The sequence below is a fragment of the Folsomia candida genome, unplaced genomic scaffold (assembly GCF_002217175.1).
Source record: "Folsomia candida strain VU population unplaced genomic scaffold, ASM221717v1 Fcan01_Sc016, whole genome shotgun sequence".
Lineage (NCBI taxonomy): Eukaryota > Metazoa > Arthropoda > Collembola > Entomobryomorpha > Isotomidae > Folsomia > Folsomia candida.
Window position 1 is genome coordinate 1,899,919 of NW_019091208.1, and position 24,865 is coordinate 1,924,783.

General features: G+C 36.0%; 2 protein-coding genes and 1 pseudogene across 2 annotated transcripts; 2 read left to right on the forward strand and 1 right to left on the reverse strand.

Annotated features, from left to right (window-relative positions):
• Positions 1-7,399: 7,399 nt before the first annotated feature.
• On the reverse strand, positions 7,400-10,597 carry LOC110856490 (annotated as a pseudogene).
• Positions 10,598-12,148: 1,551 nt separating this feature from the next.
• Positions 12,149-14,254, forward strand: LOC110856510 (1-phosphatidylinositol phosphodiesterase). The gene is made up of 3 exons (XM_022104991.2): positions 12,149-12,904; positions 13,472-14,057; positions 14,130-14,254. Coding segments are annotated over exons 1-3 (960 nt in total). The 5' UTR covers positions 12,149-12,532; the 3' UTR covers positions 14,132-14,254.
• A 3,541-nt stretch (positions 14,255-17,795) lies between these two features.
• Positions 17,796-19,290, forward strand: LOC110856491. The gene is made up of 2 exons (XM_022104971.1): positions 17,796-18,968; positions 19,120-19,290. The coding sequence occupies exons 1-2, from the start codon at positions 17,796-17,798 to the stop codon at positions 19,288-19,290; spliced, it is 1,344 nt and encodes a 447-aa protein (XP_021960663.1).
• Positions 19,291-24,865: the final 5,575 nt, after the last annotated feature.

Genomic DNA, 24,865 nt, shown 5'->3' on the forward strand with positions numbered 1-24,865 from the left:
ATATCCTGTATCGTCCTCAAACCTGTTGCATTTTACGAATTTACGCAAGTTTAGTTTCTTAATCAAGGTCACGCATCTTTTTGGATGATTGTAATCCACAAAAACTCATGGAGACAATTCACGCCGCCGTTAAAACCTTGGAAAATTCGTGCCTTTTGTAGCTTAATTTTACAAACTTTTACAACGGAAAGAGATCAAATAATTTAAGTTTCCATAAACTTATGAACTAATTTTTGTTCTAAATATGCATGAGTTTGAAATTGATAAGTTTACAAACTTTATAATGATACCAAGGTCTGCGTGAATCCACTTTCTGTAATTGCACAGGTTTTGAGATGCGAAAAAGCTTTAAAGAAAGGATGATTCCTCAATGCGAGCGGGTTTATATCACATTTTTTTTTCTTGGGAGAGTGGGCCTTGCATAAAGCATGTCACTTATTGTGTGTTAGAAGAAAACCAGACCAAGTGTTCCATAAAAGCATTTTCCATATTTCTCGAGAGCAAGTGTTAAACACGGGTTCTGGTAGGTATCCGCCACGACCGTCGCGCGTCAGTGTCGTATCCGTCGCACTTTGTCGCGCTCACTCAATCATGCGTTTCATTTAATGAACTATACTGGGTTACTTAAATGTTGGCTTATCAGAATACAAAAAACTTAAATGTGTGTATATCATTGGCCTACGTTTGTTACGGCACTTGCCGTATAAGCCACTCCCTCAGAAACTTTGACCCCAAAAATCTCATGGTCCCAGCGTATCCCTTCGGGCAACAGAAGCTGAAAATGTAGCTCTTCCCAAGTAGAACAATCTGGCCTTTAGTAGCCCGAAGAGAAACGCTGGGACCATGGGATTTTTAAAGATTTGTGTGTATGTCAAAAAACCGCCAATTTTCGAATTTTGAAACTCTTGATGCATCAAAATGTTCGTATTCAAGGGGGAAGTCAAATGGCAAATCGTCGTATTAATTCTAAAACGACGTAAGTGCAGCCATGTGTTAACTTGAAAACGACGTAAGTGCAGTCGTGTGTTAATTCGAAAACGACGTAAGTGCAGTCGTGTGTTAATTCGAAAAAGACGTAAGTGCAGTCGTGTGTTAATTTGAAAAAGACGTAAGTACACAATAAAATCTTGTAAAAGGACGTAAGTGCAATTATAACTTTAACAACTGGTCAGTTTTTGTTCAAAATTACTTCGTAAGTTAAAATATATGTATGTATTATATTTATTGAAGTAAATCTTTCACTTTCGTCAATAATTCCAACTGCGAATAAACTGCGGCAACGCAGGGTACACAAGTAGCGCAAAAATGCTGAGAATGCGATACAACAAAGGCAACCAAGATTGCCGAATCTGAATTATTTAAAAATAAAATAATTGAGATTTCCTCATTCTATCTTGCCACTCTGAAGAATAATACTCTATACCTATCTCGACTACCATACCAATCCCAAAACGAAAATACGATGACCTTTAGGACCTGCTACATGTGATTCCAGAAGAATTCCAGCAGTATTATAAAAGTTTGTCAACGCGTAATTAATTTTGTACTGTCATTTCATAAAGTTAGAATACGCAGTGCAAGTACATATGTGTGCATATGTACTAGATTTGTAATAATTGTTTATAATATTTATTTGACAATTTAATAAAATTACTTGTTAATTTTGAAATTTCACAACCAATAGTTCTATATATGTATATTCAAATATATATAATTTAATTTTTGGCAAACTCCAAAGAGTTACTTTAATGCATAAATATGTTGCACATTCCATTATTAATATATGAATATGTATTTAAACTTACGAAGTAATTTTGAACAAAAACTGACCAGTTGTTAAAGTTATAATTGCACTTACGTCCTTTTACCAGATTTTATTGTGTACTTACGTCTTTTTCAAATTAACACACGACTGCACCTACGTCTTTTTCGAATTAACACACGACTGAACTTACGTCGTTTTCAAGTTAACACATGGCTGCACTTACGTCGTTTTAGAATTAATAAGACGAAATGCAAGTATAGGTCTAACTCTTGTCCTACCCCGTGCGTTTCTGAGACTTGGGATCCATTGGGGAATCTGAACAGTAGATGGATCCTTACGGATCCCTTATGATTACAGTATATTTCCAATAAGATGTGATGCATATATGCATTTCATGTAAAAAATCCAATTGGAAATTTTTATACAGGAAAATGACTGCTAGGTCCCCAATGGAATTGCTAACGTTAACGGGATCTGATTGGAACATACTTGCATTACAAAACTCAATATCCCATCTGAATTAATCATATTGGATTTAGACGAAAAGGCATGAAATACGTAGGTGTTTTATTATTAATTTTCAAAAGGTATGTTCCGCACTGTTTCTGACCAAAATTTTGATGAAATAACAAACTTCAAATACATTTGGGAGGCTGTGATTTTTTTCAGCTCTGTGGGTTAACGTCAACACTAGCAATAAATCGGCAAACTTTACCTCGACGGAAAAAATGCTAGATTTGCAAATTAAATATCGTAGTGTGATTTAATTTTTAATGCTGGATCGGCAATACGTGTCGCAGATTTATGGTTGAATCCTTAAAATTGATGGCGAAACGAGGTCTCGGGCAAAAAGTCGCCAGGACGCTCAAAATCCGTTTCTTCCACAGAAAGGCTCCGGAAACTAGAGGAACAAATAATGAGAGATCCGCGATTGAAACTGTCCTATTTAGCAGATGAGATGGGTGTTCCAAAACCAGCAATTTGTTCCATGTTAACTGAAGACTTAGGTATGAAAATGGTTTCCGTCCGTTGGGTACCAAAATTGCTTTCAGCATCTCAAAAACAGGATCGAGTCGACTTTTGCAATGCCAATTTTAACCTATTAAATGAAGACTTGAACCTGCTCAATATTTTATTAGTTGCATATGGTACTTGGGTTTACGATTATGACCCGGTGACCAAATAATAATTCCCTCATGGAAGCACGAGGGGTTGCCACCGCCCGTGAATTGAAAAGTGCAAAAATCTGACAAAAAAATGATGATGACCATTTTCAAGGATACCAAAGGTCCCCTCCTTATAAAATTTATTGCTGGTAATACTGCAATAAATGGGGCCGTGTATGCAGGAACCCCGAAGGCGCTGGGTCCTCCGGTTGAAAAGAAACGTGGGGTCAAAATAAAGAGTTGGCCTTTTTTTAGACGACAACGCGCCACCTCATACCTGGCTTTTTGCGAGGGTTAGTGCAGACGAAAATCGCTTTACCTGCACAAACCACACCCCGTTCAGTCCGGACTTGACCCTTAGTGATTATTATTCGTTTCGAAACTTAAAGAAAAACATCAGGGGAAAACGGTTTTCGGATGATAATGAAGTCAAGTCGTAAATTATTGCTAGTGTTAATGTTAACCTACAGAACTGAAAAAAATCACAGCATTCTAAAAGTATTTGAAGTCTGTTATTTCATCAAAAGTTTGGTCAGAAACAGTGTGGAACATACATTTTGAAAATTAATAATAAAACACCCACGTATATCAAGCATCCCCGATAAATACTGAGCGGCATATTTGGAATTCACTCCTCGTCATGCTATTTTAGTTTCTCTTTGGTCAGCCTAAATTACTCGCTCTGGTCAATTTTCTATTCTTTGAAATATACCTGCGGTGACATGACCCAATGTCGTATGTTGGGAGGACGAAAGCTATTTTGAAATCGGAACAACGTTCGAAGATGTATCGACCCTATCCGATTTAAACCATTAAAGGGTGAGCTTGATATTCATCATATTATTGATCTATATGGTTAAAAAAACATGAAAAAACCTAAAAGAAAATGTACTGTTTTTTTATAGATTACACAACGGAAATTTTCGACCTGAAGCCAAATACTGTTGAGTGGTTAACTTTTGAAAAGAAGCTTCACAATATTCCTGGGGATGCCAGAAAGAAGATGAATCGTCTCACAGGTCTGGCTGGAAATTCTACGATCACGTCGCCGGAATTCAGTTGTTCGAATTCCGATGATTCAGAAACGAGAGTTGAGGAGTATCTCAACTTGGTAGAGGAGAATTAAGAATAGTATAAAATTTATTAATTGGATTCTTGTATAAATAAATACATTGAATTTTTAATAGTCGATATTTTGTTTTTGTTCTGGGATTTATTTTAAGATATCCAAAGGGAATTTTGATGGTTTTCATATATTATATTATCATACTGGATACTGTTCACCGATATCATATATGCCGAAGTGGAATTTTTCTGCGGAAATTTCGAATGGGAATCAATGGGTTCGTATTTGAGAAAAGTGATGGGGAATCCTTCCCATTTTCCCAACACTGTTTCCCATTGGGTTCTCCCTAATGGAAACAGTGGGAATGAACTGCACGGGACAGGATGTACATTGGCTTTCTCATTTTTTCTTATTTTCTTCCTATATTTTTACAGGGGGTGTGGTTGGACATAATTAAAAAAATGTTATGTTACATTTATTTTTGTATCCATAATATCACTTGCAATTTCTTCTATTTAATTTGATGAAATCGACGCGAAATGGTATGGAACATATCGGTCATTTTACCTCGGTAATCCTGGTAAAGCTTATCATATACAGGGATTATGTATCACATTAATAACGTTATCGTTGTAAATAGATAACTCTCGCTAATTCCATACCATCCTTTACGCATAGACCCGAAATGCTGGAAAGGTTTACAAAATTACGAAAATCCAATTGTTGCTTATTTTATAAATACACAAATCATTTCAAAAAATTTTAAATTATGAATCAATTTATAACTTACAAGCTAATATTTGTTAAAAAAAGTATACAAAATATCTTAGAGGTTATAAGGCAGATTAATAAATCAACAGATCTTAACCTTTTAGAAAACATTTCGGGCCTATGCCTTTAGTTTTTGGAAGGAACACTACTTTGATTCACAGTTTTTTAAAAAAATAAACCAAAACCAGGAATAAAATACTTAATTTCGAAAACCATCGGTAATTTACATATGTATGCAAATAGTTTCATTTTGGACCACTACAAATTTTTTTCAGGCTGTCCTACTCGACGTCTCCGCCCGGCTGGTTTGTCACGATCCACGGACTCCTTCCCATCGACTTGGATACGTTTCGGCATCAAGTGCCCGTTTCCGGTTGAAGAATAACGACATGTCGATCGCCATCAGGCCGACGGACGAGGCGCGGTTCAACACGTCAAACATGAACAATATCGATCTCATCCTCCACATTGCCGTCGGACATCTTAACGTCCTGGCAGAAATGGGTATGTCTTCACGCCATGCCTTGTGAACTTTCTATTTTACTAAAATCAAAAACAAGGAAGGATCATCTTTTGGAAAAAAATCGTCATTTTAATTCATACATACCTACATTTATATGTTCCTCCAATTTGATAAAATTAGTCAATTCACGCAGAGTTTTGTAACTGAGTTAAATCTGTAAACTTAAAAACTTTTACAAAATTTTTGAAATACATATTTCGAAGCAAAATTAAATTCAAGTGGTTCAGATCGAGGGCTTCTTATGTATTTTGTGAAAGTCTGAATAATAATTTGGTTCCGATACGGACGGATATTAATGCCTGCGTAAATTGGCTCAATATTTCGCAACTTTGTAACGTTTTCACACAAAAATACATATGTGTCTATATTAAAATCAAGTAAAAACGGCAGAAATGCTTCGTCATATATTAAATTTTGTCGTTCATACATACAAAATTAAAGCATTCGTCTCTCATAAATTTAAGGAGTATATAATTATTTATAAAACGAGGTAATTTAGTCCACATTCCTATTATATGAAAAATTTGACTTAATTTTGCAAAGTTTACAAACAAATATAAGCTTATCTTGTTTACAGGGTATGAAATAAAGGCGTGCAACTGGAACAATGACAAATCCTGGATGTGGACTTTGCAACTTGAATACAAATTTATTTCCACCTCCAAATGGACACACAGGGTTTTTTATTACAATACAAATCCCAGCGAAAGTTCATAAATTGTCCCAATATCATCAATATCTTGTCAAAAAGGGCTTAATTCCTAAAAAGTTGTCATAATTGTTTTTAAAATTTAAACAGTTGTCAGAAAGCAGTTTCTTATAAGAAATGCATGTGTTCTCAGCTACGAATGACCAGATTCAACTCCAAACTGGGAATATTAAACACAAATATTGCTTTCGCACCCTTAAAAATAAAGTCCCCATCAAAATTCTGTAAATCACGGCATAATTTTAAAATATGGTAAACCGTGCAAAATTTAGAGTGAACTTTACAATTTATTGAGTTAACGTTACTCTCGATTTGGCAAAGCTTAGGCAATATTACATTACATAGAATTCCTTTACATAAAATTTTGAGTACTTTTAAATACGTTTTGAATGGGCAACCTTGTTTTTTAGAGTGCATTGCGACATCACGCGAAATATAATCTTTTTTAATAATGCCAAGCTAGTTCTTAAGTAACTAAGTTTGTATGTTGTGATACAGTGAATCGTGCATTGTCTTTGGTGGTAATTACTCCATTGTTCAAATGTGTACTTAAGTAGAATAAACTTATAAATATTTTATTTTATTTTGACTGTATTTAAATCGAGGATTGTTTAAGTCTGTACCACCCAAAATATTGGGAGAATTTGATTCCTGGTAAATTACATAATTGAAAATTATATTGCCCAATTGTGTCCGAAAAAAATTGAAATACGCTAAAAATTAAAATTAAAAATTAAAATTAATAAAGTTTCCAAAATCATTTAGATAAATATTTCCTAATCTCGTTTTTAGATTATGTATGTATGTATGAACATACGTCTCGCTAATGGAGATTCAATAATTGCGGATTTATTTGTGTCAATTTGTTTAACACCAGCGTTCATAGAAATATTGGCATACACAAGGTCGCTTATATTAGATAGATTCATTCTTTATTTTTACAATCTCAGATTTCAGAAATAAGTAATTGTTTTAATGCTGACAAATTATTTATGCTTTGAATGTTGGTCTGGAAGATCGATGCGTGTTCTGGTGTCACCCGCAATGTCATTCTGCCCCTCATTGTTCTCCCCTTCATGCCCTGCCCCTACTTGTCCCACGGTTGCATTTTCTTCCCCCGCAGTTATAATGTCGTCGCCTACAGTTCTACAACTCTCCACACCCGCAGTGGCATCCTCCCCTCCAGTCGTTACACTTTCCTCGCCTGTATTTGCAGCTTCTTCCCCTACAGTTGAGCTTTCAACTCCTTCTGTTATTATTTCGTCACCCGTTGTCACACCTTCTTCGCCAGTAGGCGCACTTTCTTCGCCTGTATTTGAACCTTCCTCGCCCATAGTTTAACTCTCAATTCCATCTGTTATTATTTCGTCACCTGTTGTTACACCTTCTTCGCCAGTTGGCGCGTCTCCTTCGCCAGTAGTCATTCTTCGGTTGCACTTCCCTCACCCGCATTTGCTGCTTCTTCACCCGCATTTGAACCGATATAAACTGGGGTTGCATCTTCCTCGCCCACGGTTGAGCTCTCCACAACCTCAGTGGCGCCTTCCTCCCCCGCAGCAGCACTTTCGTCACCAACAGTTGCACTTTCCTCGGGCACAGTTGCAGCTTCGTCTTCGACCACCGTTACAGCCTCCTCACCCGCAGTTTCTGTCGTTGGTCCACCCTCTTCGCCATTTATGGTCTCTTCTTCCGCCGTTTTCTCTCCTTCTCCCTTCCCCTCCACGAAATCCACCTCTTCCCCATCTCCCTCAAGATTAACGTAGACTGAGTGGCCCTTCCCTCCGCCGCCCCCGCCACCGTGGCCGCCAGTATGCCCCCCGCCGCCGTGGCCGCCAGGATGCTCGCCGCCGCTGTGGCTGCTCGTATGTCCGCCACTGCCGCCTCCATTACCGTGATGCCCGCCTTTTTTCATGTGCTTCTCAATCCAATCCGCGTAGGCAGAAATTTTCGTATAGACGCCGGGAAACTCTTTGTTAGCGCAGCCTTTACCTGAGAATAAAATCCGACATATTATGTTTTATAAAGACGAGTTGAATATTAAATATCCAAGAAACAATTTCATTCCTTCGTCGAGATATGCACATTTGTCGCGTGGTAAGCAAACGAAACGGAAATTTAAAATAGGTAAACTGAAAGCTATCTAAACAGTTTTCAGCGCATTAATCTTTTACAATTTACTGGAAATAAAATTCAGAACAGCTTTTTTATATAGAATAATGCATGCCTGCACCGTTGACCTTACCATACGAAACTATCCCCACGACAGACAGTATAGTCCCCCGTATTTTTCCCGTTATGCAGCGGACCGCCCGAGTCCCCTTGACAGCTGTCCTTCCCTCCCGCACCCACGCAGATCTGCTTTACCGCAGAGTACGTCATTGGCGCCGGTTCGTAGGCCTTTTCACACACTGAATCCGTCCTCCACGTGACCTTAACCTTGAGAAGAATATCACTCAATCCCGCATTGTTCTCATGAGTGGCTCCCCAACCCGCAGCGATCATGAACCTGTCCGCCTTCGTAGACTTTTTGGCTAGTTTGGCGGGCTTGATGAACTTCGTGAACTTTAATGGATGCGTTAATCGATACAATGCGATATCGTTCGCATAGAGCTCGCTGAAAGGAGAAAAAACAGGTTTCCCCGTTTAATTAGCTTACTAATTAGTTTAATTAGCCCGTCTTACGTCAAATAAACTATTTCATTTCATATGTACATGGATCAGAATAATTACTTACGGGTCGAAATCTTCATGTGCAATAATTTCCGCCACTTTGGCAGTAACCTCTGTCCCGTCGTCACCACTTTGCACGTGTTCTCCTACGATTATCTTAATGTTCTTGGACTTGCAATGCGCCTGCAAGTAAATCAGTAATCATTTGCTTAGAGAGTAGTAGCTCCACAACCGATTTATACATCCAACATTTATACTTTTTTACACTTATACATTTACATCCAAAATTTATACATCCATTTATAAATCCACTTCACTCCGATTGATCGTTGAGTCGATTAGGTTTTTTTATAAGCTCGGTTATTTAGCTCAAGCCCGCTTCGCAAGAAGCTAAAAACGCTAGGCTTATTCGAATTAGAGTAGAAAAAATCCCGGGCTCAGCTCAGTTGAACTCATGGGGCAACTGGAGTTCTTAGCTCATCTCTATATGTTTAAGTGCAAAATTATAAAGTGACAATACATAATTTCACGAGTCTTGACATAAATACTTTCATGAAATTTGTAGTTCCACAAAACAATCTTTAAAAAATTACTAGTTTATTTTGGAAAAAGTGGGAAAGTTTGGCAGAGATTTTTTTGCTCCCCATCAAACTCAGTTTTAGCACGCATATTGTGCACTTGCAATTTTCTCGAGCGAATAAATTTCTTTAAATAAATTTATGTATTTAGCGCAAAGATGAAAATTAATTTCTTTATGACGTAAGGTAAAGAACAAATCGGGCATTTTCCATCAAATATTTTATATCCATTTTCAACTAACCGCGCCAAGGATGAAATTCTCGCTAATAATTGTCCCCGCGCAGTAATGTTCGCCATCCAAGTGCATCGAGACGATCCAGGGAAATTCGCCTTGTCGGGCTTTACTGCCTCCCACGATTCGGCGAAGGGCTGTGCCGGTCAGTTCGGAAAACCGATTTTCTTCCCCATTTTCTTCAGCTGTTTACATAGTTGTTTAAAAATAAAAAAAGTATGCCAACTTATTTATTAATCTCATTGTGACCAAATTCGTCAAACAGATAACGGGCTTCAAAACATGTAATAAAACAATGTGTATTTTTTTGTACTTTGTGGAAAAGTAGGTTGAAAAAATGTAATTTTTATATATTTTTTCTTCCCCAATTTTGGAATTTTCCTCTTACCAAGAAATGTTAAAATGTGACTAAATTCTTCACATAACGGGCTCCAAAACACTTTCCGAACACGTCATAGAATGAGTATTTTTTGGAGTTTTGTGGAAAATAGGGTAGAAACATATAACCTTTATATACATTTTTCATCCTAAATTATGGAATTTTCCAAATATCAAGAAACGTTAAAAACTGGGTTTTCATGCTTTTCGTCAAATAACTAATTTAATGTTTTGCAAGGAATTAAGAAAACTCTAGTTGGTTTAATCGGTAATTATGAAATCAAGTTCAATTTAAGGGAGATTTCTTAAAAAATTATGGTCACCGTGAGGTTAAATATTTCTGAAAATCACATCTTTTTTCTTTAATTCCTTACCGCTTGCTACGAGTGCAAGATATGAAACGCACAGTAAAATCATTGGGTGTGGCTGCATCTTTGCTTGGCAAAATTTTGGGTGAGAATGTGTCCAAGTGTAGCTTTACTTTAGAAGTGAAGGCTGATATAAAACTGGTAATTTTTAATTAAGTGTTTCTTTCCTTAACAATGCAACCATTAAATATCGGTTTTTGCTTTTTTAAAGATTTATTATTATCAGAGGACGGATATGCACATATTTATTTTCGACTTCTGCCTTTGATGTAGACCGATCGTTACATAAATTTTGTGGGTGTGTTCCTCAACTCAAAAGTTTTTTGAAATTTTTGTAAATATTGCTGCATATTTCTAGATTTCAGAAGTATATGTAAATATTCAAAAATATTTCTGCCATTATTTAAAAAATAACGTGTTTTGGGTATTTTCATAAATACATTTTTTATAAATACTTAAACAATTTGAGCTGAATTTTGAGTTTTACAAGATAATTGGACCCGATAAGAATTAAATTCATAGAAACATATTTTGAAAAAATAAATATTAATTCATAAATCTTTATTTGCCCATTTTATTGCCAATATTAAATAAATTCTCATTTCGTATGTAAATACATATCCGCCCTCTGATTATATTTTTTACGTTTTGTATGCACTTTATGCTACGTAAACAGGTTGCTTAAATACCTTGACGATTATGTATTATTAAACAATGTGAAACATAAAGCAGGGTTGTCGTGCCCTGGAGTTTATTTATTTACCTATATGGCATTGAATCTTGCTTAATTCAATGTTGCCGAGATTTTGATAATTTTTTATCCTACAGGCAAAGGTTATTAATTTAATTGCATTCTAAATTAATTTTAAAATAAATAAAGGACGCTAAATTTTTCAGAATTAAAATAAAATTTCATGCATTCTTACCACTACAAATAAGTATTTCATAGCTTTAAAAATTTAGGATATTGATGGCCTTAAGCGTAGTCTCAATAATTTTTTGACAAAATTGTTACCTGCGGAGATACTATGCAACTCTACCGCGTGGTAACAATATAGTAACAAATTGTCTTCTGAGGGTAAGAAATTACCTCCGGTATCGGTAATATTTTTATTACCTGAACGTTGACATTGGGGGTCGAGCAGGATTTAGCCTCTGTATATATGTTACCATTCGGTGATAAATTATTACGCGAGTGGTAGAATTGCATACTTCCTCCGCCGGTAACGATATCGTCAAAAAATTATTGAGAATATAGTTGTTTTACATAAGTGCAGTCTTAAATTTTGTTTTGCACGTGTCGTTACGTTTTTCATTTAATTACATTTAAGCACTAATTCTGTTAATAGGATGACTCACAACCTGTGAGTCACGTCACAGGTGACTAAAATATCTACAATCTATATGGCATGTTTTCCACTTTGCAAAACAATTAGCGTAGCTTCTTTCTTAATTATTCTGCTGTTTACAACATACTTTATGTTAACTTGCACCCTAAATAATTTGGCGACTGTAATCCAATTTAATATTTAGTAACAAGCTCAGGGCTATTTTACGAGAAGGTTTTGTCTGTTCTTCCGTCCGTCCATTCATCTTTTTGTAAACATGGTAACTCTAAACCGAACAGAATTATATTATTAACTAAATCTGCTTCCAAAAATCAATATGCATACATAAATATAATTTACACAAATAATACACTTAATATAACTTTGAAATAATGCTGCATCAATTTTTTGCTTAGTTTCAAATTCTATTTACGACTGGCACATTTTAGCGTTTATTTATTAGAGTGTGGTCAAGCCGAATTATTATTTTACGACGTCCTGTAATCCTTTTTGAGAAGTGATTAATTTTAATGAGATGGAAACACATTCTTCGCTCGTGTTTGTGTGCTTGCTACTCACATCTCTGCCTTAATTTTCAATTAGCATCGTAATATTCTCGACACACAGTTGCGTCTTCTTAATAGCTCAACCACTTCTTAACTTCTAAAAACACATATTTTTCTTAAAATACGAATCTTCGTTACAAAATAGCAAAAATTCGTTACAGTTAATTTGCTTTAGCCATGTAAGGAAACTCGGCCAGATAACGTCTCAGATTTTTGCATCAATATTTTTGAGCGAGCAATACATACGTACATATTTTTAAATTATATTTTAAGTGCCTTTTGTGTCTAGTCTACGTATAAAATCAATTATCTGAAATTTACATGATTTCTAATTTTTTCAAATTACAATTTTGATAACCTCTGCCAGATAACCTCTCATATTTATTTGTCTTTACTTCTTATATAGTTCAAATGCAATTTTTCACCCAATTTGTTATTTACAAAATAAACAAAATGAAAACTACATACTTTATAAGTTTGGAAATAATAATAACTTTACTCTCATTGTATTTCTTTGGCAAAACCGAATCTCAAGCGTACAATCATGAAAGTTACTCTAACATGGATCGTTCCACTTGGATGTCAAAACTACCAGATTCTTCTCGTCTGAGTGATATCACAATTCCGGGAAGTCATGATTCAATGTCGCTACACGGCGGATTTGCGGCTCAAACGCAATCCTTGTTTTTACAGGATCAGCTAAAAGTTGGGATTAGAGCGATCGATATCCGGTGTCGGTGGTACAGGGACAGTTTTCCGATTCATCATGGTATCATCTTCCAGGTAACGGAATACAAAATTCTTGACATGAAATAAATTGCAATTTTTCATCTGTAACAAGGCTGATATTAGGTGAACTTCGAGTGTATATGCAAATGTGTCGAATTTAATAGAGTGCAAAGTTTTGTTAAAGTCGAAAAACCGAAATTAATTTACATAAATACATTTCTGTCGCAAAAAAACAGCAGAGTAGAAATCACTGTAGAAACCAATTAGCAAAATATTTATGCATAATGCATTCTGCACATTTTTTGGACTTTACAAAACCCGTAAAAAAATTTCCATCGCTTTGATTCTGCAGGACGGAATGTGCATAATCCTTAACAATTTTCTGGCCAAATCATTATCCTGCATAAAGTTTTTGTGTAAACGGTTAAGTCAAATTTCTGTAGAAGGCTGGGTCAAGTTTGTGCATCCAAAATTCTATAAATTTTTGTACATTCATTTTTTATTTTTTTCCCCGTGTAAACAAAACTCCTAGATAATTTCTCAGATTTTTATTTGCGTATACATATTTCTTTAAAACGGAGTAAATTGAGGTGAAATAAATTAATAATGTTAAAATTTCAGAAAACCTACTTCGACTCCGTTCTCCAAACCGTGGTCTCCTTCTTACACTCCAATCCCAATGAAACCATCCTCCTCAAAATAAAACAAGAATATGATTCCTCTCAAAATACGAAAAGTTTCTGGCAAATTTACCAAAATTATGTGGCCCCCGTCAATCAATCCGTTTGGATCCCCACCTCTGCAAATCCAAATTTATCCGAAATTCGGGGTAAAATCGTAATTCTCGACGATTATTCTACTTCCTCCACCCCACAAAATTTTACTTCTTACGGAATTTCCTACAAATCCCGGGAACTTTTCGACTCTCAGAATTTTTACCAGTTAAAAACTCCCCTGGAAATGACGAAGAAATGGAAACTTGTCAAAAACCAGGCCCTCAAGGCGAATAATTCAAGGGGATCGTCCTACTTTGTGAACCATCTCAGCGGAAATGGTGACGCTACCGGAGTTTTTCCCTATTTCGTGGCGAGCGGCCGGGCCACCTCGGGACCGAATTCGGACCAATTATTTACCGGAGTTACGGATCCCCTCGGGAAGAAGATGTTCCCTCCCGAATTTCCCCGAAGGCATTGTCTCCTAGGAATTTGTATGTACTACTTTGAAGGAATGAATACGTTAATGAATGATTTTATTAAAAATAATGACATCAAATTTGTAGGAATTGTGTACTCTGATTTTCCTGGAGATGGATTAATTGACACTTTGATTAATTTGAATTTTAAATGAATAAAAGTTTTAATTTCAAAAATGTTTCGCCAGAAAGGAGATTACCGTACAAGGATACATTTTCCGGCCAATTACTTTTTTATTGAGTAATGTTTCTGTCCTTAACAAATTTTATGTTACTTAATTAATTAAGGAGATTATGTGGTCCATGACTTTGCTAGTCAATATGTAACATTACTAATTCTAACAGATATTAAAACACAGCGGGATATTTAGAAATTCCTTCTATTTTACATTATGCACTAGGGAGCAATATTATTCGGGTAAGGGGTACCACAAAATTCAAATTACAATAAGTGAGTAACTGGCAAATATATCGATTTCAATTCTTTTGTAGTTTATGTACCATTTACGTAGTAGTTTTTCAGTGATCTTAAGCATATTTTTGAAAAGGTTCAAATTTTTAAGATAGATATATACAATGAAATAGTGTTTTTTCGCAATGGAGCGATTTTCAAGTTTCCGATGGCTTAAAATTTCCGTAATTTTTTGTACATCAAGAATCTGAAATAATATTGGGGTAGCGCATGGACAGTTTTCGCGATACGAGCAAAAATGTGCGAATTTTTTGCTAATTTTGGATTTTGACTCAAACTTGTCCAAATTTTGGTCAAATATCACCGGAAATAATTTTAAAAATTATTTTGTGCCAGAATTTGGCCGCTGCCTTGATTTATAACCCCAATTTTCTAATATGTTGAACTTTGCAAAATAATTGCATTTTCGATATTAGTATTCCACGATCGAATTATTGAATTTTGGTTCGCAATTTAAGGTAACCCAGAGGTCTAATAATAGAGCGAAATCGTCAGATACATAGAATCCGTTGCTTATTCCAATTTTTTTAAACGAACTTGAAATATTGTTAATAATTCGAAATTATGTACATAAATAAGTAACTCTTCGACGTTTGGAATTTTAGCCTTAAATTTGGAGACCACAGTTACAACAAATTTGACGACAAGATTTGAACGAAATCTAAATTATAGTATGAATAATGAGTTTCTGTTTAAGATTACAACGGATTCCTGATATGTCCTGTTGCTAATTCGGAATTTTGAAATTAATACAAAGTTTTGTTACACTCTTAGAAAAATTTTTACTTTTTTGAAAAGTAAGAGCACTTTTCACTAGAAATGAAGTAATGGGAACTAAATCCAAAGTAAACTTTACTTTCAATAAAGTACGCGTTACTCTGGATTTAGTACCCATTACTTCATTTCGAGTAAAAAGTGCTCTTACTTTTCAAAAAAGTAAAAATTTTTCTAAGAGTGTACCCACACGGAATTTTGTTAATGCCGCGTTGACTTGTTGTATAAACCAAATATCGGTGAAAAAGTCAGGAAAAAGAGAGCAAAATTATTCGTTTTTTTTCTCTAAAAACCCTAATGTATATAAAAAACTGAAGTGATTAGTAAAAACTGTTCCCCATCTTTAGTTAACCATGTCACGGTCTACTTAATTTGATACATTTGAAACTAGCAAGTTCATCGGAAGAAGGGGTGGAGAGATTATCATTGCGGTACTCGGCCTCATGATATAGCATTCGAAAGTCAATGAAAATGGAAAGACAACGCAATTTGAAAATTTCAAAATACCTCATATCTCACTCCAGTTAGGGAGCGTCCATAAATCACGTGATCGATTAGAGGGGGGAGGGGGTCTGAAATTTGTCACCAATTATCACGGTGGGGGGGGGGGTAGATGGTCAGATGTCACGTGACAAGAGTAAAGTTTCTAACGTTTGTATATCGTCGTACTAATTCATAAAAGACCTAAGTGCAGTCGATGCTAAATTCAGAAAAGACCTAAGTGCAGTCGGTGTTTTATTCAGAAACGACCGAAGTGCAGTCGATGCTCAATTCAGAAAAGACCTAAGTGCACAGAAAAAAAGTAAAAAAAGACCTATGTGCAAGTATGTATTTACTTATGGCTAAATCGCGCGATATATATGAAAAATCATTTTGGCAAGATTTAGCCATAAGTAAATACATACTTGCACATAGGTCTTTTTTTACTTTTTTTTCTGTGCACTTAGGTCTTTTCTTAATTGAGCATCGACTGCACATCGGTCGTTTCTGAATTAAACACCGACTGCACCTAGGTGTTTTCTGAATTTAGCATTGACTGCACTCAGTGCCCGTGCGACCCCAAATAATTACCAGGGCAAAATATATTTGAGCGCCCCTGATTTTTCTCATATTTTTTCATATTTTTCTCATAATTTTCTCACATTTTCTTCATATTTATCTAATGTGATTCTTATATTCTATGCAAATAATTTTTCCGAGGCGCTAAAGGCTGTAATCATATTTTAAAATCGTCAAAGAACTAATAATTCGATTTTTTAACGAGCACAGCGAGAGAAATCTAAATGCAGATCTTTTATATACATTTAAAAATCCAGATGCATATGGGACCAATTTTACTTTTTTCAGTAGGAAAATAAGCATTCCCAATTTTTTTTTCCTTTCAGAATTCGCTAATTTGAGCCCGATATTTTCATTTTAAATTGCTTTCTAGCCAAAACATGTGGCTTTTTAAATTTTGGAACTTTTCCAATTTGAAAATTTCGAAAAATTGATTGGTTACTTGACATTGGTATTAGACATTCGTCTGCAATATTTTTTTTAATTTAAAAGTTCGCCGGAATTTGCTTTTAGATATTTCATAAACTTGCAAAAATATCTTTAATTTAAAATTTCGCTAAGGTTGGATTTTCATTAATCAAGGATTCAATTTTTTATACAGAAACATGCTTTCGAACTTTCTAACACGCAGCAAAATTCGAAAAGCTCAAGGCTTTTGAAAACCACGAGTTTACAACTGGAAAACCTTTTAAAATTCGCACCTTGATAAAATAAAATTCATCCAATTAAATCTGAATTTTTCATTTTAAACAGTCGCATTGTGTGTGGGAAAAACAATTTAAATTTTCGCGCACGTGCTTTTGTATGAAGGGGTCGAGTGTATTACTTTATTAAACTCAAAGGAAACTTTCGAAAAGAACCGAGGTTATAAATTACGTCCAGTAACCAAGTAGCAAAATGTATAACAGATTATCATATTTTTAAAAATAAGCAATGATTGTGATTTCCAAAATCTTTGTACATGCCTGATGAAGATGACTGTGGGTCACTGAAAGCTAGCAATTTTTCAATAAATCAAGTATTATCCTCGAAAACCGCAGAGATGTCTACTAATAATTATGTCGGAGGATGGAACAAATTCTACAATATACTTAGAAGGCTTCGCGGTGAAGCAAGTGAAGAAGTCATTGGAAAGATGAAGAAATTGGAGTCACTCTACAAACAAGAAGTCCATTTAACAAACAACACTATTTTTCTACGACGTTGCAAAAAAAAAATATGACATTATCCCAACCGGACTACTACTCAAAGATTTCTCCATAAGATTCGGACCTCATGATAAGATCCAAAGTTTTCAAAAACGAACTGAGTCAAACTTATTAAACTGTCTTATCAATGTAAACTACACCAAGCAAAAGAAAATTCAATCAGAAATGAAGAAATTAAGAACAACCATTCGAGAGTCAATCCCTACATTATGGAACTGGCTATGCAACTTAATGAACAATATGAGAAACTCCCTTCATCTGAAAATTTCCAGCACGCAGAAAAATAAGTTCAATAGACTTATGGAGAAAAGAGCCGAAAATGTCTGTACCACAGCATATCAAAATAATAAAGATTTACTCCAGAAACCAACAATTAAAAACTTGTCATCCCGGCCTCTTTCTGCATTGGAAGAAAAATTACTCAACCTAGGACTGAACTTTTCTCTTCCCATAAAAAATGTTGGAAACATTATGATTGACACTGCAGCGACCCTGGAACTTCGAATGATGGATATGGAACTGACAGATAATGACAAAAACAAAATCAGAACCGGAGTAGCAAGAATAATGGCCAAACACATTAAAAAAGAACAAATCCAACAAAGATGGGAAAAGTGGATAAATAATTCAATCAGATCCTTACTTCAAGACAAAACAATATGTATTACTAAAGCGGACAAAGGAAATTGCGTGGTCATCATGGACAGAGAAACGTATAGAGAAAAAATGGCTGCAATGATCATGTCTGGTCCATACACCATGCTAAACCATGACCCAACCCCACTTCATGCGAAAAACGTTGCAGAAAAGTGTCAAATCTTGAAAGAAAATGAGATCCTGCCCGAAAATATTTTACCACAATTAATAGAAAAGAATCCTCGAGCTCCAATAATTTATGGTGCTCCCAAAATCCACAAGTGCAACATCCCGTTAAGACCAATTGTGGATTACAGATGCTCCCCAACATATAAATTGTCCAAATATTTAGCAAATATTCTAACTCCAGTCGCCTCAAAAAATGAATTCTCAATCAAAAACTCTACTGAACTCGTCAAGGATCTAAAGAAATTAAAATCAAGACCAGGTGACATCAAAGTTTCTTTCGATGTTACCTCTCTCTTCACAATGGTCCCAATACCAGAGACTATAGATTACATCAAAGAAAGATTGGAATCATATCCACAACTCGCGGAATTAACAAAACTGTCCGTGGAAGATATCATATCACTCCTAAGATTATGTACATCCGCTTCATATTTCCAATTAGAAGAGAAATATTACAAACAAAACCATGGGACAGCGAGGGGGTCTCCTCTTTCCCCCGTGATGGCAGAGTTTTTCCTTCAAAAACTGGAATTAACACTTATCAGAAGCAACCCCCACATCTACTTTTGGAGACGGTTTGTGGATGACGTATTGTGTATAATCAGACGGAGAAAAGACCAAATATTACAAATGATCAACAATTTTCATCCATCCATCCATTTCACAATGGAGGAAGAAATTGATGAAAGAATACCATTCCTTGACATTTTAATTTAACCTAAAAATGACTTTTCTTTAGGCCATTACATTTACAGAAAACCAACTCAAACATCCCAATATCCCAATTTCCGGTCATTCCACCCTCGTGCTCACAAGATTGGTGTCATCGACACACTACTTACCAGAGCCATCCGACTTTCAGACGTGGAACACCTTTATGATGAAATCAAACTTACCAAAATCATACTAGAGAAAAATGATTATCCTTCATCTCTTATTAATAACCGTCTGACCAGGGTGCGGATAAAATGTCAACAAGATCAACGGGAAAAAACGGTTGACATACAGAAAAGGATCATTCTTCCGTGGGCTGGAGATGTAACGTCAAAAATTGCATCCCACTTACGAAAAACTATGGACGTGGAAATAGGATATTATCCCGGACCGAAACTGGGTTCAATTTTATGTAATGCTAAGCAGAAGCTGAACAGACCAAGAGCTGGAGTGTACCAAATCAAATGCAACTCTTGTCCACATGTGTACATTGGTGAGACCGAACGAGACTTTTTGATAAGAATTAATGAACACCAAAACGATATTAGAAGAGCCAGTATAACTTCTCCTGTTGCACTACACATGCTGGAAAACAATCACGAATTAGACACAACATCCTTCCGTCTCATAGTTCCTGAACACCGGAAATTCTTTCGCAAATTTAAAGAATCCCTCTACATAAAGAAAATGGACAACAAAATGAACGTTTCCAAAGGCATTAACATCAACCCGATATGGTGCGCAACACTATTAAATTTTTTATAAATTACGTCCAGTAACCAAGTAGCAAAATGTATAACAGATTATCATATTTTTAAAAATAAGCAATGATTGTGATTTCCAAAATCTTTGTACATGCCTGATGAAGATGACTGTGGGTCACTGAAAGCTAGCAATTTTTCAATAAATCAAGTATTATCCTCAAAAACCGCAGAGATGTCTACTAATAAAAAATTCGATTTATTCAAGAATCTAAGTAGGATTTGAGAACATGTCAATGGTCTTAAAAATTCATGTCACGCATGAAAATGTTCAAAATTTGAGTCCGAACATTTAATTATTACTGATTAATTTTATCGTAACAGTTAAAACAAGTTTATTTTAATTTGCCTCAAGACGTACAAAAATCCCACAAGAGCAAAATTCCGAATAAGCTTTGGAGGTTTGATGACAGAACCACAGAAATCTAAGCTACAAACACCAGTGATGGCTTACTCAAAGGCAACTGAAAATATCACTCATTGCTTCAGGGAATATTCAAAAGATGAATTTTACATCAATCAGGTCCAAAAATGTATTTACTACGCTTATAAATTGCTAATAAATAACTTGGCATCATATCATAGACTTGTAGGCGCCTTTCGGCGCCCCTCGGCGTCTCAGCGCCCCGGGCAACTGCCCGGCTTGCCCGCCCCTCTCACGGGCCCTGACTGCACTTAGGTCTTTTATGAATTAGTACGACGATATGACAATAAATGTCATGAGAGTTATAAATTCTCTTGGTACTTGGCATACCACACGCACGTTATATAGATTTGATTTTCATTTTGCATATTTAAAAACTTGCTTCGACTTAAAATTCTTATGTATGTCAAACTGGCGCATTAAATGGTTATTTACACATTTGTGTAGCTCAAATTTGATTAATGATTTAAACAACACTGGAATAATATGGTTATTCTGGACAACATAAGTTGATTTAAGCATCATCTCCTGTCACGTGACCGGTGGGGGGGTCGAAATTATCACCAACGGTCACCAAGGGGGGGGAGGGGGTCAAAATTGTCCAAAAATCGATCACGTGATTTATGGACGCTCCCTTACTCACCTATTGTCATTTGAATTTTGAGGTTCCCTTACCCAAATAATATTGCACCCTAGTGTACATTGAAGTTTGTAGATAAAATACGTAAGCCAAATAAGCTACGTAAACCTACATATTTACTCTTCAGACACAACAGTCCCAGAACTGTGACTGTTAACTTTAACAGTTATGTTATACTGGTTTCATGGTTCGAATTGAGTTTGTTTGGCCCAGACAGAGGCCAGGGTTTCTCATTATTTAGGCTCGAACCGCACAGAACATGTCCAAATCAATCCGAGAATACATCTATGTATGTAATTGGTTTACATAATTTATATAGTACAGTTAATAATTTATAGCTTTTCATAATACTTAATTATACTTACAATTGAGGTCTCCCAACTTACGCTCACAAATCTGAACCAAACTAGCGTCAATCGATCATAGATATAATTAGTATGAATTTTGAAGATGGCACTATCTGCCAATGCGATGGTTTGATGGAGATATTTTTGCTTCCAAAACGAGAAAAATGCACAGCAACTTTGGAAGATGAACAATTTGCCAGCCGTGGGGGTACATTTTCTCCTCGTTTTATGCAAATATCTCCACTAAACTTGAGAGGATTGTTCAATTTGCAAATTTCATACAAATTATATCAAATTTAAAAAAATGTTATGTCCATTTGAAAAAAGTGTCGATCTGAAGTTTCAGATCAGAATTAAAGCACTACAGGCGCGTAATCGGACGTAACTAGTTTATCTTTATGCAAAATAATTTAAATTCCGAATATAAAAAAAGACTGGCTGCGAACTAATCCGAACGTTGTCAGAGAAAAAGTTTCGCGTCGACCTCATGTCTTCTGATCCTCGCTGAAGTTGTGCATATCTTGGTGAATAATTCAGTTCAGTGTACGCCCAGGCACCTGACACTTCGTGGCCAGTTGATTTTGTATTGATAAAAACATTATTGCCTGATGTGCAATATAATATACATATATGACATTGGGGGACGTGGCTTATGTATCCCTTCCATGTTAAAACTATAACCACTCCTACTTTCCTATCCCACAATGTTAAGCAAACCCCGCCCCAAAATGGGGTAAGTTGAAACATGGGGAAAATGAGACACATGAGGCAAGTTGAGATTCCAAAAAAATGCTGGGGCAAATTGAGAGTGGGGTAACTTGAGATTCCAAAATGCAGGGGTAAATTGAGACTGGGGTAAGTTGAGATTCCAAAAAATGCTGGGGTAAATTGAGTCCGAGGCATGATGAGACTCCCGAGACAATCTGCAACTTGAAACTTAGGTGTGACTAGCCTCTAGATGCAAAATAAGACAATGATACTTGAGAGGTAAAATGAGACTTGGTATGCTATATGGTATACGCATACATTTCAGATTAAAAATGATCCATTGAATCAAATTTGAGAAGATTTACATTATAATTGTAATGAAATGTGAATTTTAAACCTCCTAGCAATTAAATCTGGAGAGAAGGTATTGGGATAGGATACAGGAGAAAGTGGTTCCTGAAAGGAAGCGTTTTGTTTAGTACAATATCCTGTTAAACTTTGCTGAAGAACTCAAACTCGAACTTTTTATTCCCCCCCCCCCCTCTCCATTGATGGTCACCCTTAAAGAATAAGGTTCATTGACTGAAAGCGATCAGTAAGCTTTTACCCTCTATACGCATCACACACCAAATCACTACCACTCTTCCTCTCTCACACACACATATACACAACTACACGCAGACCTTGTTGTCATCATCATCATCATCAACATGTCATCAGCATCAGCACCTGTGAAAAGAGATAATGGTGGAGAGGAGAAAGCGACGAAACGTATGAAGAAAGTGCCAACCAAGTGCCAACCCACTGAATTTGTGAATTCGCAAAAACGGCTCTGGATACAGGAGGAGAGTGACGTCCCATTGACTACCACTTCCAGATCCAACAACCTAGATGTACTGAAGTTGAAGGTGATCATGAAAGAAAAAGAAGGGGGAGAAGGAGAAGAATTTGAAGAAGACGTAGAGGAAGGTGAAACGAAAGCTGGGAAACTAAAAGTGAACCACCAAATGGAAGAGGAAGAAGAAGAACAAGTAGAAGTTAAAAAGAAGAAAAACTTTCCCATTATGCAGTACAATGATGATCACCATATTACTCCACCTGCATTTGAAATAGCGGCAGCACCACTCTTGGGAATCAAACTCCCTCCTACCAACAATGAAGTTCAAATGAAGTATACTCTTTCGGCGGTGCGAAAGCAAATGTTTCTAGTATTTAGGAAGCCATTTGCGCACATTAATGGGATCAAGCTGTTCTACACCGAAGGCTTCACAACGGTGGATCTATTTAAGCTAAATGGGAAAAGTGCATGCCAAAGGGTGAATGTCTTTTATAGACATTCATCACTTTTTAGCCTCATCAACTCAGGCATTCATCCCAGGGATTGCCCAGGCAGCAAAGTTTTACTTGACGAAAATTGCTTCCACGAAATTTTCCAGTGAGGTGGACAAATTTATATTTACACCGTTCAACTTCTCAAGCTACGGAATCCCACATGATAGACGAGTAGTCGACGAGGCAGGTGTCTTGCTGAAGGACCCACCCGTGCTTGAGAACGTGTTTGTCAAGATCAAGCAGCAACAAGCGAAAAAAACTCCGTCATGGAATGCTGTATCGGTTGGATCACTCTCCATCTCCATTTGCTCAATGGACAAAGGCACTTGGTATCTGGGTCTGCATAAGCGTGTAGGACCTACACAAGATCAATGCATTTGGATTTCAGTGTACGAATTTCAATGGTTAGTCTCCACACTTGGAGGAATCTACCAGGAAATGTATGATCACATTTTGGAACACCAGGATGACTACGAGGAAGACGAGTTCGTTGCATTACTAAAGAAACAGAAGGCAAAGAAGAAGAATTATGCAGATAATGTCTCCATTGGAGAGAGCAGTGGCACGGGAAAAGAAACCGTCGAGGATTTTATCGACGAGGAGGAGGAAGAGGAGGAAGAAGAAGGAAAGGAAAAAAAGAGGGTATTTTTTTCTCATTTCACTTTCTTTGTGCACTTTCACTTCCTCTGTTTCTCTCTATGGTTCTTCAGTTAGCTAAAATTTCGTTTTAAACAGGAGGACAAAGATGAGGATGAGGAAGGTGATGATCCTCAGGTTTTGGAGCAAGGAGAGGAAGAAGAAGAAGAAAGTGAGGAAGAGCAGGGAAATTCGCCAATTCCTGTCACGATGAAAAGGAAACGAAGCGATCGCGATTGGTAAGTTTGATTCTATCTACCTTTCTCTCTTGTCTCATCTCCCAACTGAACATGACGTCTCCCAAGATGTGTTTGCTGATTCTGCTCATCGTTGAACTTCTCTTTCTTCAAAAAGTCTCTAGTTTAAATTTTTCGTATATAGAGCGAGATTGCATTTCATGTCTTGACATACGTAATGGTACCTTTATTAAATCAACGTGGTTGCCTCCTCTTTATGAGTATACTTGTTTTTTAAACTCTTCATCAATTAATAACTATTCGCTAATATTATATGATGTTTGTGAAAGTGTTGATTGTGTGTATCTGGAGGACAAAAAAATTACAAAAATATTTGATAAAAATAAAGTGTTCTGCGCTAAAGATAAAACTTATGTAACAGTTGAAAAATTTTCTACGTATTTGTGTACCGAAATTGTGGAATTGTGAAATAATTTTTGTAATTGCGATCATATTAGTAAAGACTGAAACAGGTATTTGTAATGCATGCATTTTGTCTGGTAATGTACGTTGAATAAAACTAATGTGTCTGTCTCACTTTGCCTGAAGGAAATACTTATTTTCACCGATTTTACCAAAGATTCATACGCAGAGCAGAACCGTCTCCATCTCCACCAATTATACCTAATGTCTAAAATAAAGAAGCTCTATCTAAATCCAAAATTTTCTGGTAATTATATCATCTTT